We start from the raw sequence: 12,431 nt of genomic DNA on the forward strand, positions 1-12,431 counted from the left end.
TAGGTCCGATAAAATATATTATTACGTTCATTTCATTTGGTTCTATTTACTTTTTTTTCTTGTTAATGGGACTACTGGGAAATTTTAAATTCTATGTATGTGGCCCACGTTCTATTTCTGTTGAACCATGCTGGGCTAGCAAATTTGTTGAATGAAGGAGGAAACGAATGAGTCCTTCACAGTCTTGCCTCAGCCTTGCTTTCTGGTCTGGCGTGTTACTGCTCTCGTTCATCGGCGTGGCACTAACTACAGCTTGTGCTAACATTATTGTGCTCTTCCATGTGTCAGGGCCTTTGTCCCCTTCACCTCTGTCCATTCTGAACTTGTATTCATCCTTTAGGACCTGCTCAAATGTCCTCTTTTCTCTGAAGCCCTTACCTACCTTAACAGGCTCGGTGCTCCCAAAGGCCCAGAACTTTCTATAAATCTTATTACTATATTTACCACTTTGCATTGGTGCAGAATTTCATGGGTGTCTTTTCCTCTTGGAATTCCTGGCATTAACCACCATGCCTTGGACATTAGAGACGCCCCATAAATGCCTGCCAAATATGTCAAGGACCCTAGAGGGAACAGCACCAGTCTCCTGCTGGCTTCCAGAACCCACGGCAGTGGCTCCCAGAGACAGAGACATTGTGAGTTAAAGCGAAGCCCAGAGAAGGGCCGTCCAAACACGGGGGCTGCCACGTGACTGGAGCAACCACAGGGAAAGGAAATGAAGAAAGTGTATAGAAGAGCACAGGGTCTGGAGTTCTCTTCTGCCTGCTGTTCTGGGAGGCAGAATACCAACACGCAGTGAGCACAACTCATTTCAACAGGACCACAGGGGAGCAAAGCAGACTGCACCGAATCAAAAGCTCTTTGCGGGGAATCTAGTGCAGGCCCGACAGGAAGGGCGGGGGTGGAGAGACTATTCAAGCAGAGTCATGAAGAATGAGATTCTTAAGTCTCTCAGAGACAGATGGAAGATTTATGCCTCATTTGTCAACTGAGAGGACAGAACCTTGGGGCTCCTTGAAGTCACCTGCCCCTTTGCGCACCTCTCTTTTTATTGGGCAGGCAGGCAGGAGGGAGGGCTGTCTCCAAACCCAGGCTGCTAGTGGCCAGAACTGGGGAGGTCCAGCCCGAAACCAGGGAGGCTTCGCACTCAGAACTGAGAAGCAAACTCAGCTGAGGAGGGGCATTGATAGAAGAGGCCAAGTAGCTGGGACCTGGGAAGTCTAGAATCTCTTCTGCATTCAAAAAACTCTTCTCAGGGCAACATGGAGACACAGGCAAGTGGAAACAAATGAGTTATGAAAAGACTGTGTTGGAGCGCCTCGGTGGCTCAGGTCATGATCTCGCGGTTCATGAGTTCGAGCCCCATGTCAGGCTCTGTGCTGACAGCTCAGAGCCTGGAGCCTGCTTTGGACTCTGTGTCTCCCTCTCTCTCTGCACCTCCCTTGCTCATGCTCTGTCTCTTTCTTTCTCTCAAAGCCAAACATTAAAAAAAAAGACTGCATTATAGCCGCTCAAGAATCTCTCCTACTAGAAACAAAAGCCTGAATAAGGGTGTTCCGATTCATGCACAGTTGTTAGTCATAGACCAAACAACCAAACTAGAAACGAACTGGTTGAGTAACTTATAGGATATCCATGTCATAGAATATTACATGACTATTAAAAAGAAAACATCATTGTGGCATAGGTATTGGCTTCCATAAATTTCAGAGAAATGTGTACAGGATAGAATTTTCACTAAATCAGAACCTTCCAACATGGGTTGTGTGTTTATACAGAGCAGATTGGTCAGGGTGAGAGAACGAGAGTGAGAGAAGAGAATGTGTGTGAGAGAGAGACCGAAAGGAGGAGAGGAACAGCAGGATTGGGGACGGGAGGTAGATACACAATAAACTGTTCATGCTTGATTATTCGAGGGGAGCAAGGTTGGAGGGATTGAGGCATTGCTAATTGTTTATATATATGCATATACACACATATACACATAGATACCTTTCCTCTTTGCTTATCATAGTAAGCACTTATTACTTTAGCAATTTAAAAAAATCCTTTGAAATAAATCTAATCCTAGCCATGACATGAGCACATGACAGTTTGAACACAGCTGGGACCACTGAATCCCCTGCTAGTGCTTTTCTCTCCTCAGCCTGTTTGATGTTCAGAGAATCTGACGAGAAACCCCCTCTCGCATCCGGGACATGAGGAGCTGAGGAGCATCCCTTCCTCCAGACTCTGCCGGTTTCTCACTAACACACCCACGGAGCCCCAGGAAAAGGTGAATGGCTACAGGAATTCTGAAAACTTGGATTGCTACCCATTGCCAGTGGAACTAGGTTCCATGATCTGCCCCTGACTTCGAAACTGGCCAGCAAAGCAAGCATCTGCCCTTCTGCCATGCGGTCATGACTTTCAAAGGCAAGAGCTGTTCTCCCTAAGTCTCACCAGGACATCTTTTTCTAAATCTAATTTAAGATTGTATTACCAAAAGAACAACTAAAGAGAGAGGGGGGCACACATCCCAAACCAGAAGGACTGATCCTGGCGCGGGAGGGGGAGCCGGAAGAGGCATGGGAGCAAGTGCATCTCGGGGTGGCAGACGGCGCTGCTCAGCGCGCCTCGGCCCCCAAATCCCACATTCGCGGTGAGCCTCCCTGACGTCCCCCGCGTGTGCAGGAGGTCCAGCAGGAGCAGTGCTCAAGCGCACATAAAGTGAGGCTGACAATCACCTGCACATCCTGTGGGCCATGAGATCCCCTGGAATTGCAGGACTTAGCAAATGATAGTTTCCAAAGACGGTTGCAACAATATCTCCCACTCCACATACCCTTCTGAACAGAACCTTGCTACTCACTCATCAAGAGATGAACTATAATCTCCTTCCCCTTGAACCTGGGCTGGCCTTAGGGACATTCTTAAAACCAGGAGAATGCAGTAGAAGTGAGGCTGTGTGATCTCCTTGGCATGGCCAGAAGAAGCCTTACAGTTCCTGCGTTGGCCTTTGGGAACGTTCTGGAGGCTTCCACTGGGGCACTGCCTTTGGAACCCAGGAGCAATGCCCTGAGAAGTGCAAGCCATTCTGGAAAGGCCACGTGCAGGTGCTCTGGTTAGACCGTTCCAGCTAAGCCAGCCCAGTTCAGGCAACAGACATGTGAATGAGGTACCGTCTTTGAGGTGGACCCAGCAGCCCTCTCCAGGGGAGCCCCCAGTTTGAGTCATCCCGGCTGAGCCCCAAATGCCATGGAGCCAAGAAGTACAATCCTTCTGTGCTTTCCCCAAATTCCTGAAGCACAGAACTACCAAGTAACGGCTGTTGGTTGTTTCACAGCGATAGATAATCAGAATATAGAGGGTATGTAAACTTAAGAGAAACAAACTGAGGTTTGTGGGGGAAATGAAGAAAACAATAGAAACAGGCAAAGGGCACACTATTCCAGAGACTCAGAAGGAAAGAAGATCTCTGATAATCATATAATATAGAAACTAGAAAAATTTTAAATACAATTTTTTGAACACTCAACAATAAATATTGAGTGCTTTTTTTCCCCATGTGCCAGACATTATGCTACACTTTGGGGGTAAAGCTGTGAAAAAGACATACCTGATTCTTCCCACTACAGAATTTCCTTTCCATTGGTCACCACAGACATGTAAAGTAGTTATAATGAAGCATGATAAATACAAAGATGGAGAAAGAAACAGTACTATAGAAACACACAGGAGGGAAAGTTAATGGATATTATTGCTAGTTCAAACCATATGCAGGAAGGCACGGCTGTTATGAAGTAAGAGCAGATAGTCATGAAATGAGAACAGGCTTGGTTGAAAGGCAACAGTAGGAGAAGAAAAGAATGGGCTGGGTCAAGCAGAAAACATACGTGAGAATTAAGATCACTGTTGGTAGCTACAGAGCAGGAACAATAGTGTGAAAAGCTGAACCGGAACGGTGGAAGACACAGTTGGGATTTTTTTCCTAGAAAGTCAAGAGCACAAAAATGAAAATGACAAGACAGGGTCATAGATTGAGAACTGTGCTCTCCAATGCTGAAACCACGGCCATGTGTTGCTCTTGAGCACTTGAGGTGTGGCTACTCTAACTGAGCTATGCTGTCGTGTAAAATACACACCAGATTTCAAAGACTTGATAACATCACCATCACCCATTTCTTTTTCCTGTTTAAAAAATTTTTTTTTAACATTTAATCATTCTTGAGAGATAGAGACAGAACATGAGCTGGGGAGGGGCAGAGAGAGAGGGAGACACAGAATCTGAAGCAGGCTCCAGGCTCTGAGCTGTCAGCACAGAGCCTGACACTGGGGTCAAAACCGCGGACTGAGAGATCATAACCTGAGCCGAAGTCGGACACTTAACCAACTGAGCCACCCAGGCGCCCCTCTTTTTTAGTGTTTAAAATGTGGCTACTAGTAAATTTAAAATTGTATATATGCGTCACATTATATTTCTCTAGGACAGAGCTAATATAGAAGGAACAGAGTGAGATCTAAGAATTTTACATTTTTGAGGAAATTTGAGAAGAAAAAAGGAATAGGAATAGGGTACATAAAAACAATCAGAGAATAATTACCCCAAACTCTCAAGTTGACAAAAGATGTCTATGCCAATGAGAATCAGTGAAGAGACTGATATCTGGGCACATTTGAATGACATGGAAAAATTGAAAAAAAAAATCTTTAAAAATACCAGCTGAAAAAAGTTGACTACCGAATTTGTCTATGCCTTTTCCTCCATAACACTAAATGCCTGAAAATAGTGGAGCATGTTTTCTGCATTTTGACCTAAGTTTTATATTCAGTGAAACTGATATGTGTGTATAAAGCCAATATAGCAACATTCTCAGATATTCACAGAACAACTGAACTAAAAACTAGTCTGAGTTATTTTAGCCAACTGAAGGAAGAATCAAAATGAAGAACTCAAGGAGTGCCTGAGTGGCTCAGTCAGTTAAGCGTCTGATTCCTACTCTTGATCTCAGCTCAGGTCACCATCGCTCAGTTTGTGGGATCGAACCCCGAGCCAGGCTCTGTGCTGATAGCGCGGAGCCAGCTTGGGATTTTCTCCGTCCCTTGCTCTCTCTCTGTCAGCCCCTCCCCCGCTCACACGCATTCTCTCCCTCTCTCTCAAAATAAAGAAACTTTAAGGAAAATTTAAGAACTCAAGTATAGAGAATTCAAAATATAAAAGTAATTTTGGGTTTTCCTTTACTTGTGTTAGACTCCACAGTTAGGGATCCAGGCCTTAAGGGTTCTCAAGGGGTGAAGTCTGACCTTACAGTGCCTTCTGCCTCCACTCCTTTCATGGTAGTGCCAGTGGCTGCGTTTCTCATTCTTTCTCTCTCGGGTCATAGGAAGTCCCCTCCTAGGTTGGATGACTACCCAGAACAACAATGGGTGTTGCTCTATTCCAGGACTTACTAAAAATGGCTACACTCTTCATGAAGTCTGGACACTGCAGCAGAAGAATTGCCCAACCAAAAACTTACTTTCTTCTCTACAAAAGCAGAGAGAGTTGCCAAGGAACTTGGTTTCCTGCATCTGTAAAATGCATGTTTAATGAGTCATTGGCCTCTTTGTTTTTAAGTTTACTTATTTTGAGAGAGAAAGAGAGAGAGGGGTGCAGACCAGTGAGAGAGGGAGAGAGAATCCCAAGCAGGCTCCTGGCTGTCAGTGTGGAGCCTGATGAAGGGCTCGGTCCCGTGAATGGTGAGATCATGACCCAAGCAGAGATTAAGAGTCAGACGTTTAACTGACCGAGCCACACAGGCATCCCTCCTTTTGTTTTCTGTTTTGTTTTTTTTTAAATTAAGACTAATAAATAGCCCAGGGACAGTTATCATCTGTTATCAAGCCCTCTTCAGCTATGGCCTGGGGTGTTTCTGGGCTGATTATATCATGAACAAAAAGTACAGACCAAGTGGAGAAAACCAAATGTAAGAAAATATATCAAAATGTTCCTTAGTGGTTATCTTTGGATGGAAGAATTCTTATCTTTAGGCTCTTAGATTTAAAGTGTATTTCTTTTTTAAAAGTAGCTGTCACTTTTATAGTTAGCAAAAAGAGAAGTTTGAAGTATCGGTTTATACAATTCTGTATATGTCACTGGAGGTGGCTATTTCTGGGGTTTCTCCCAGCTCACAAGCCCTTCTCTTCTGGGAATTCCTTATCCCCCTCCCAGCTCCCAGGGGAGCGTTTCAGGCAGCCATGTGTATACATATGGGTCAGGTTTTAACTCAAATGCTACCTCCTCAGAGACTTTCCCAACACACGCACCTGAAATACCCACCCCCAACAACTCACTCTGTTTTGTTTTATGCATAGAGATGACCCTATTAGCAATTCTTATGCTTTCTTATGTGCCATTTTTGCCTTTTCCGTGAGGGGTTTATCTTGGTTATTGCTGTCTCCAGCACCGAACCATGTTGTGTGCACTCAACAAAGGATCGCAGAACAAGTGAAAAAGTCCCCCGTGACCGCACCTGCCTGGCCAGAGAGGGACAAGGAGAGGCTGTGAGCAAAGCAAGGCCAGTCACAGCATTTCTGCCTGGAATTTGGAGCTGCTGTGCTGGCAGGTGGACGGGGAGCTTGTAGGCTGGCCGTATGCTGGCTTCTGGGCCAGAGAAAGGAAAAGAAGATGAGAGAAGAAGGCATGTGTGAAAAGCAGGAGACACCTCGTCCACGGCCTTCTGGGGCCACTGTGTTGTGGCAGGGGACTGCATAACTTACCATCACGTTTTGTATTTCAGGTCAGGCTGGAGTTGATGCCCCTTATCTGCAACCAAGGAGCCCTAATGGGTAGATCTACGGTTACAATCATGTTTTAAAAATTCAATGCAATAAGATTTGGAAGAAATACTTCAGAATGTTTGCCTCTGAGTCATGGCTCTACCTAGTTTTTATATTTTCTAGAATAAGTCTGTGTTACTTTTATGATTAGAAAATAGTATAGGGGCGTCTGGGTGGCTCAGTTGGTTGAGCGTCCGACTCGTGATTTCAGCTCAGGTAGTGATCCCAGGGTTATGGAATTGAGCCCCAAATTGGGCTCTGGCTGAGCATGGAGTCTGCTTAAGATTCTCTCTCTCTCTCTCTCTCTCTCTCTCTCTCTCTCTGTCTCTCCCTTTGCCCTTCTCCCTGCCTTATGTGCATGCTCTCCCTTTCAAATGAAAAAAAAACAACAACCCAAAATATGTTATTTTCTTACATAGAAATAACATAGGGTGACAGACCTGGAGGATTCCAGGAGACCCTAATCTGTCCATCTTAGTTTAGGATGAGGCAGGGAGAGGTTACACAGTGAAATCACCCAAATTCAAAGGCTCCTTCACACCACATATCAGGCCTCCTAAGGCCCAGGACAGTATTTTCTCCACCAAAGGTCTTTGGCCATTTGCTATGCTTTTTACCCTAAATTGCTACATTTCAGCCTTTCTCCCTTTCTCCCTTTCTCTCTTTCTTTTCTTCCTCCCTTCCTTCCTTCCTCCCTCCCTGCCTCCCTCCCTTCCTTTTCAAAAAAAAAAGAAATCCTCTCACTCCTTTTCCTTTTAGGGGTTAACTCTAGTGAGTAGGGTGTGGCTATCCCACTGCCGTGTTGGGACAGTTTCTGTGGCCACTGTCCAGACTGGGTAGGAAAACAGTGCCACGGCTGATTGATGATGTCTGCCCCGAGCTCAGGGGGGAAGAGAGGGGATGAAGAAAAGTTCTGTTCCAGCTCTTCCTTAGTTGCAGAGCAAAGCTGCCTTTATGAGAGAGAGAAAACACTTGGGAACTCAGGGGGCCCATCTGCATCGCATATGCCTCTATCCTGTGGCTTATGCTCTAAGGAGTTCTAGCTGTATTGTATGATGACGGCATAATAAAGGCATAAAGAGTAAGGCAGTGGCTGTGTAAATTCCCCTTTGCTTTTTTGTTACCTTTGTTTGAAATTGCATCACACTTTTTTCAGCTAGCTGGCGGTCAAAAGGGCTGACCGTTGTTAACTGGGTAACTGGGCAACACTGAGGCCTGAAGGAAGTGCAGGTGGGTCTATTTCTGGGCTGGCCCATGATGTGTCTCTAATTCCTAAGTAAATCTCACTGAACTTGCATCTTGCTTGTCTCGCTTGCATCTTGGAAGTGCATTCACCACCCCTACCTAATAATTTTAAGAAAACTCCTTAAATGATCCAAGAGCCCACCTGGATGGTACATGGCCCTGCCTTGGGCTCAATAAACCAAGGAGATGGGGAGGAGGTGCTAACAACCCAAGGAGCATCAAACTGTCAGCTAGAATCCAGGGGGAGATCAAGCTGTTGCAGGAAGACGGGGCAGGAGCCCAGAGGCCAGAGAGCACAAAGGGACACGGAGGCTTTCCTCTTCCCCAAACCTGTGACCTTCCCCTGCTTCTCCTCCAGTCCCCACTTCCCCAGCCCCGCGGGAGGGGCACCCACAAACAAGTCTCACTTCCCTGGCGCCCAGTACCCTCGCTGCCTCCAGGCAAGTTTGGGAAGGGAGCAACGTGGTTCATCCAATCAGGCAGAGGCAGTGGCACGAAGCACTTCCTCTGAGAGGCCCCCTGGGAGTCCTGCGGGCTGGAGCCACACTGCTCTGGAGTCAGTCTTAAATATTTGCTAAGCAGATCATAAATGTCACCTCACCACAGACCCAGCTGCCAGCATCTCCGAAACGCAAGGAAAGCTGATGAGAAGAGTCCAGTGGAACTGGAAACTTCATTTTCCACTAACTCAGATATTTCTGGGGAGGACTCCAGGACTCAGGTTTATCTGAGACCTCAGTCCTGTGTCCATGCCCCAATCATTGGTGACTGTGCAGAATTTAGGTTGGAATGATGCACGAGGGGGAGGAAAGGGATTTCCTGATTCTGCAAGTGGTTAAGCTCTCCATTTACTTAGGGATTTTTTTCACCTCTACACATTGAAAGTAGAAGAAATTCTCTTCTATCTGGATAATTTTCTTATGTGTTCCAGGCTGCACAAAGGGTGGAAATCACTAATCTTATAAAGGCTTTTGCAACACTGAATTCTTAAGACCCTGCTCTTACATAATGTACCTTTTTTTTTTTTTTTTGCTTGTTTTTTAATGTTAGTTTTCTGTTTGTTGGTTTGTTTTTATGTGGCAACCAGAGGTGACACAAAGCAGGGCGGATAGGTTTCATCTTGCAGATTAAGTCTTATTTACTGTGCTAACAAACATTCAGAGGCCACATCTGGATTAGCAGTGTCTGCCTTGGCTGGGGAAGCTGGGGATGGCGGTTCTCATGCCACGTACTTGACATCCCTGCGGTAAATCAAGGGGCACCTTTCAGACTTCTAAGTTCCTGGGATTCTGGAAAATGGACCATTAACAGGTTTAGAAGATAAGAATTCATTATCAATGATTTCTGCCAAGGAATTGATGTAGCTGCCTCAGAGACAAATGTGTTCTTTACTGACTGATGTCTCTTTTAACGTCCTGTGAAGAGCAGAAAGTAGGTGTTCCCTTTCTCTCTTGTGCTTTGGGTCCCAGCCTCCCTGTCTCCTGGCCTTACATTCTCAGGATCCGTTCTCCACAAGGCTGATGGACCAAGTGCTCTGTCTCAACCCCTGATGGTGTCTGCCCCTCTCCCATCAATGATGGGACGGTTACTTGCGTCTACATGAGGTTCATCTTGATCTGGTCCATGCTTTCCTCTCCATCTCCATCTTTTGTCCCTCCTTTCCTTGGCGCTTTGTGACACAGCCAAGCTGAGTTCCTTATTCCTCCCGACCTTTTTCACTTGGGGCTCCTTCTGTGTAGGATGCCCTGCTCCTCTCACATCACCCCCTCTTCAAGGCCTAGCGTAGCTCTCCAGTGACTTTCCTTGATGCCTTTCCTGTCCCTTTAGACTGGTTTCAAGGGTGCCTGGAACTCACTATGTGCTCACTTTGACCATATATTGTGATCAGAGCTTTGTCTATCTGCTCTATGAAAACCTGAAGCTCTAGAAGGCTAGAACTGCATCCGTTATCCATATCCAAACTCATAGGGCAATGAATGGCCCACACGAGGGCTTCAGACACGTTTTTTAGATGAGCGGATGAAGGGGGACTGGGCAGATTTCCCAAATTTATGAAATCAATGGTGATTCACCAGGGATTATCATCAGTGATCATTAAGTCAACACTATCCATACTTCCCCACTGTATCTTTACTGTTGTCCCGAACCACCTGCTCTCCTGGCCCCCATATGCTGCTTTTCTCAGTAACAGTTACCGCAGGAATTCCACGTGCCACTTATCAACTGGGTAAAAATCTTGAAATTCAAAGTCATTGAATCTTAAAACCAGAAGAGACCTTTTGGGCCATCTGTTCAGCTGAGGTCTAGAAGGCAGAACTTATGCTTCATCCACGCCTCCCTCTTTCCCTTGCTCCCTACTGGGAAAAGAAGTCATTCTTAGCAAATCTAATGGCATCTGTGAGAACTGTATGACCAACTTTTTATGGTCTGTATTATGACAGATAGTTAACTTTGATCTTTACAAAGGTGAAGAGAGTAAGGGACCCATATTTTGGCTCAAATGATGCAGCTGTCTGCAGCTCTAATTCCCAGATCCCTTGACCAAAATTTATCATTTGTGTTTCTTTTCCTGAAAAAAGAAAAAAGAAAAAAAGGGGGGGTGTTACTAGCTCATTTTGGAGGAGGGAAGTAAAATGTTTCACCTTATGGAGCTGTGTCTTCATCTCATAGTAGGCAATCACAGGGATGGACGCACGGTAGTAGGTTTCAAGGCGCTTGGCGATGGTGGCAGTGTTATCTTCCACCCGAGGGCTGCTCTGGTTTCTCTGGAGCAGGCGGTTGGTCATGGTGTCTGCTGAGCAGTCCATACAGATTACCAGGTGCGGGTCTCCAATCTGGGGGTGAGGGAGCACAGTACGGTCAGAAATTCCACTCTGTGATGTTCTAGAAAGGCCTGAGGCCCTTATTTCTTTCCTTTCCTGGTCTACTGGCTCCTCTCAAGGTCCCATAACTACAATGGGGCAGGGCTGGGACTGGACTTCATGGCTCCTCTTTTCCAGGTTGGTGGCTTTCCACATGGTGCCTTAGAGTTGTCCCTTTCCTTAGCTTTTGTCACCTCACAAAATGTAGGGATCATATAGAATGCTACCCAATGCAGTTGTAGTCTGTCTCCACACTAGGGGGCATATGTCTGTGTACATGCATGTGTGTTTCCTCCCGGAAGCCTTCTCTGACCTACTGAGGCAGAGCTAATCACTTCTTCCTTTGTACCCCATTCTACCTTATGCAACCACTAGGAGCACGGTGTGACTGTGTCTGTTTTATGTGGGGTCAGTAGAACATGATGGTTGTATACGCAAAGGTTGGAATCGGGCTGCTAGGGTCAAATCCTCGTGTGGCAACTTTTCTCTAAGGTGGTCTTCATCAATTCTTTCCCTTGATGTGCTTTGAGCTCTTCCCCCACAGAGACATTGAGCCCACAACTCTGTCTCCTTGACTCTGAGCTGACCTGTAACCATTTGGACCAACAGAATACAATGGAAATGATATCATATGCTTTTAGAAACAAGATCATAAGAAATTTTGCAGTTCTTGCCTGGTTGACTGTCATCTAAGATGTCCAACTATTCTGATTGCTAAGCCACGAGGAAGCCCAAACCAGCCACGTGGAGAGGCCTTGTGAACAGAGATACCCAGCCAACTCTAGACTGTTTTAGACATCCCAGCCCTGGCTCTAGGTATGTATACCTGGCCTTAGCCATCATCTGACTGTATAAAGTCAACTATATAAAGGGCTTCAAGTGAGAACCAGCCAGTCACACTCGTCGAACCCCAGAACCCTCTTAGAGAAAAATAACAAATTGAATTTTAAGCTACGACTTCATTAACCAGAAGTATCACTCAACTTCTCTGCACTCCACTTTTTCTCATTTGTACAATGAGGATGATCACGGAATTGCTGTGAGGATTAAATAAAATTAAATAAAATAATGTAAGCATGTTGCTTGGCACATGGTACTCTTCTAAGTGTTAGCTATGATGTTTATTTCTCCCATGAGGCTACAATCTTTGTGCAGGGTTAGCAGGTGCTTGACTCCTGGTCCCAAGTCTTGTATATAGTAGGGAGGTGATGAAGAAATGTTTTAGTGAGTGAGTGATGATGATATGATCAGCAGCACCAATCTCCCAATCTCCCTATCCTTCTCTTAAATGTTCTTTGTCTCCCGATATCTCTGTGTCTATGTTGCCTCCACAACCAACCCCAGCCTTGGATCAAAAGACACTTGCTCCCTCTCTTGATCTTGTAGTGGTTGGATTGTGAGTAAACAGAGGTTTGATCCTCTCCCCCCAGCCCCCCACTTTGGGAAGTGCCTGGGATGGACAGGAACAAAGGGTAGAGGAGGACTTTTAGGCAACACAGAACAGTAAGTTGCTAATAAGTGTTGATC

General features: G+C 45.7%; 1 protein-coding gene across 2 annotated transcripts in view; it reads right to left on the bottom strand.

Annotated features, from left to right (window-relative positions):
- Nucleotides 1–12,431, bottom strand: part of AK5 (adenylate kinase 5) — a 233,373-nt gene that overhangs the window by 7,603 nt on the left and 213,339 nt on the right. For both annotated transcript variants that reach the window (XM_039257066.1, XM_039257067.1), the window contains exon 13: nucleotides 10,686–10,877. In XM_039257066.1, coding sequence (XP_039112997.1) covers nucleotides 10,686–10,877 — 192 coding nt within the window. The remainder of the gene's footprint in view (nucleotides 1–10,685; nucleotides 10,878–12,431) is intronic.

This window comes from Hyaena hyaena, unplaced genomic scaffold (genome assembly GCF_003009895.1).
Source record: "Hyaena hyaena isolate Hyena2069 unplaced genomic scaffold, ASM300989v1 scaffold_601, whole genome shotgun sequence".
NCBI lineage: Eukaryota > Metazoa > Chordata > Mammalia > Carnivora > Hyaenidae > Hyaena > Hyaena hyaena.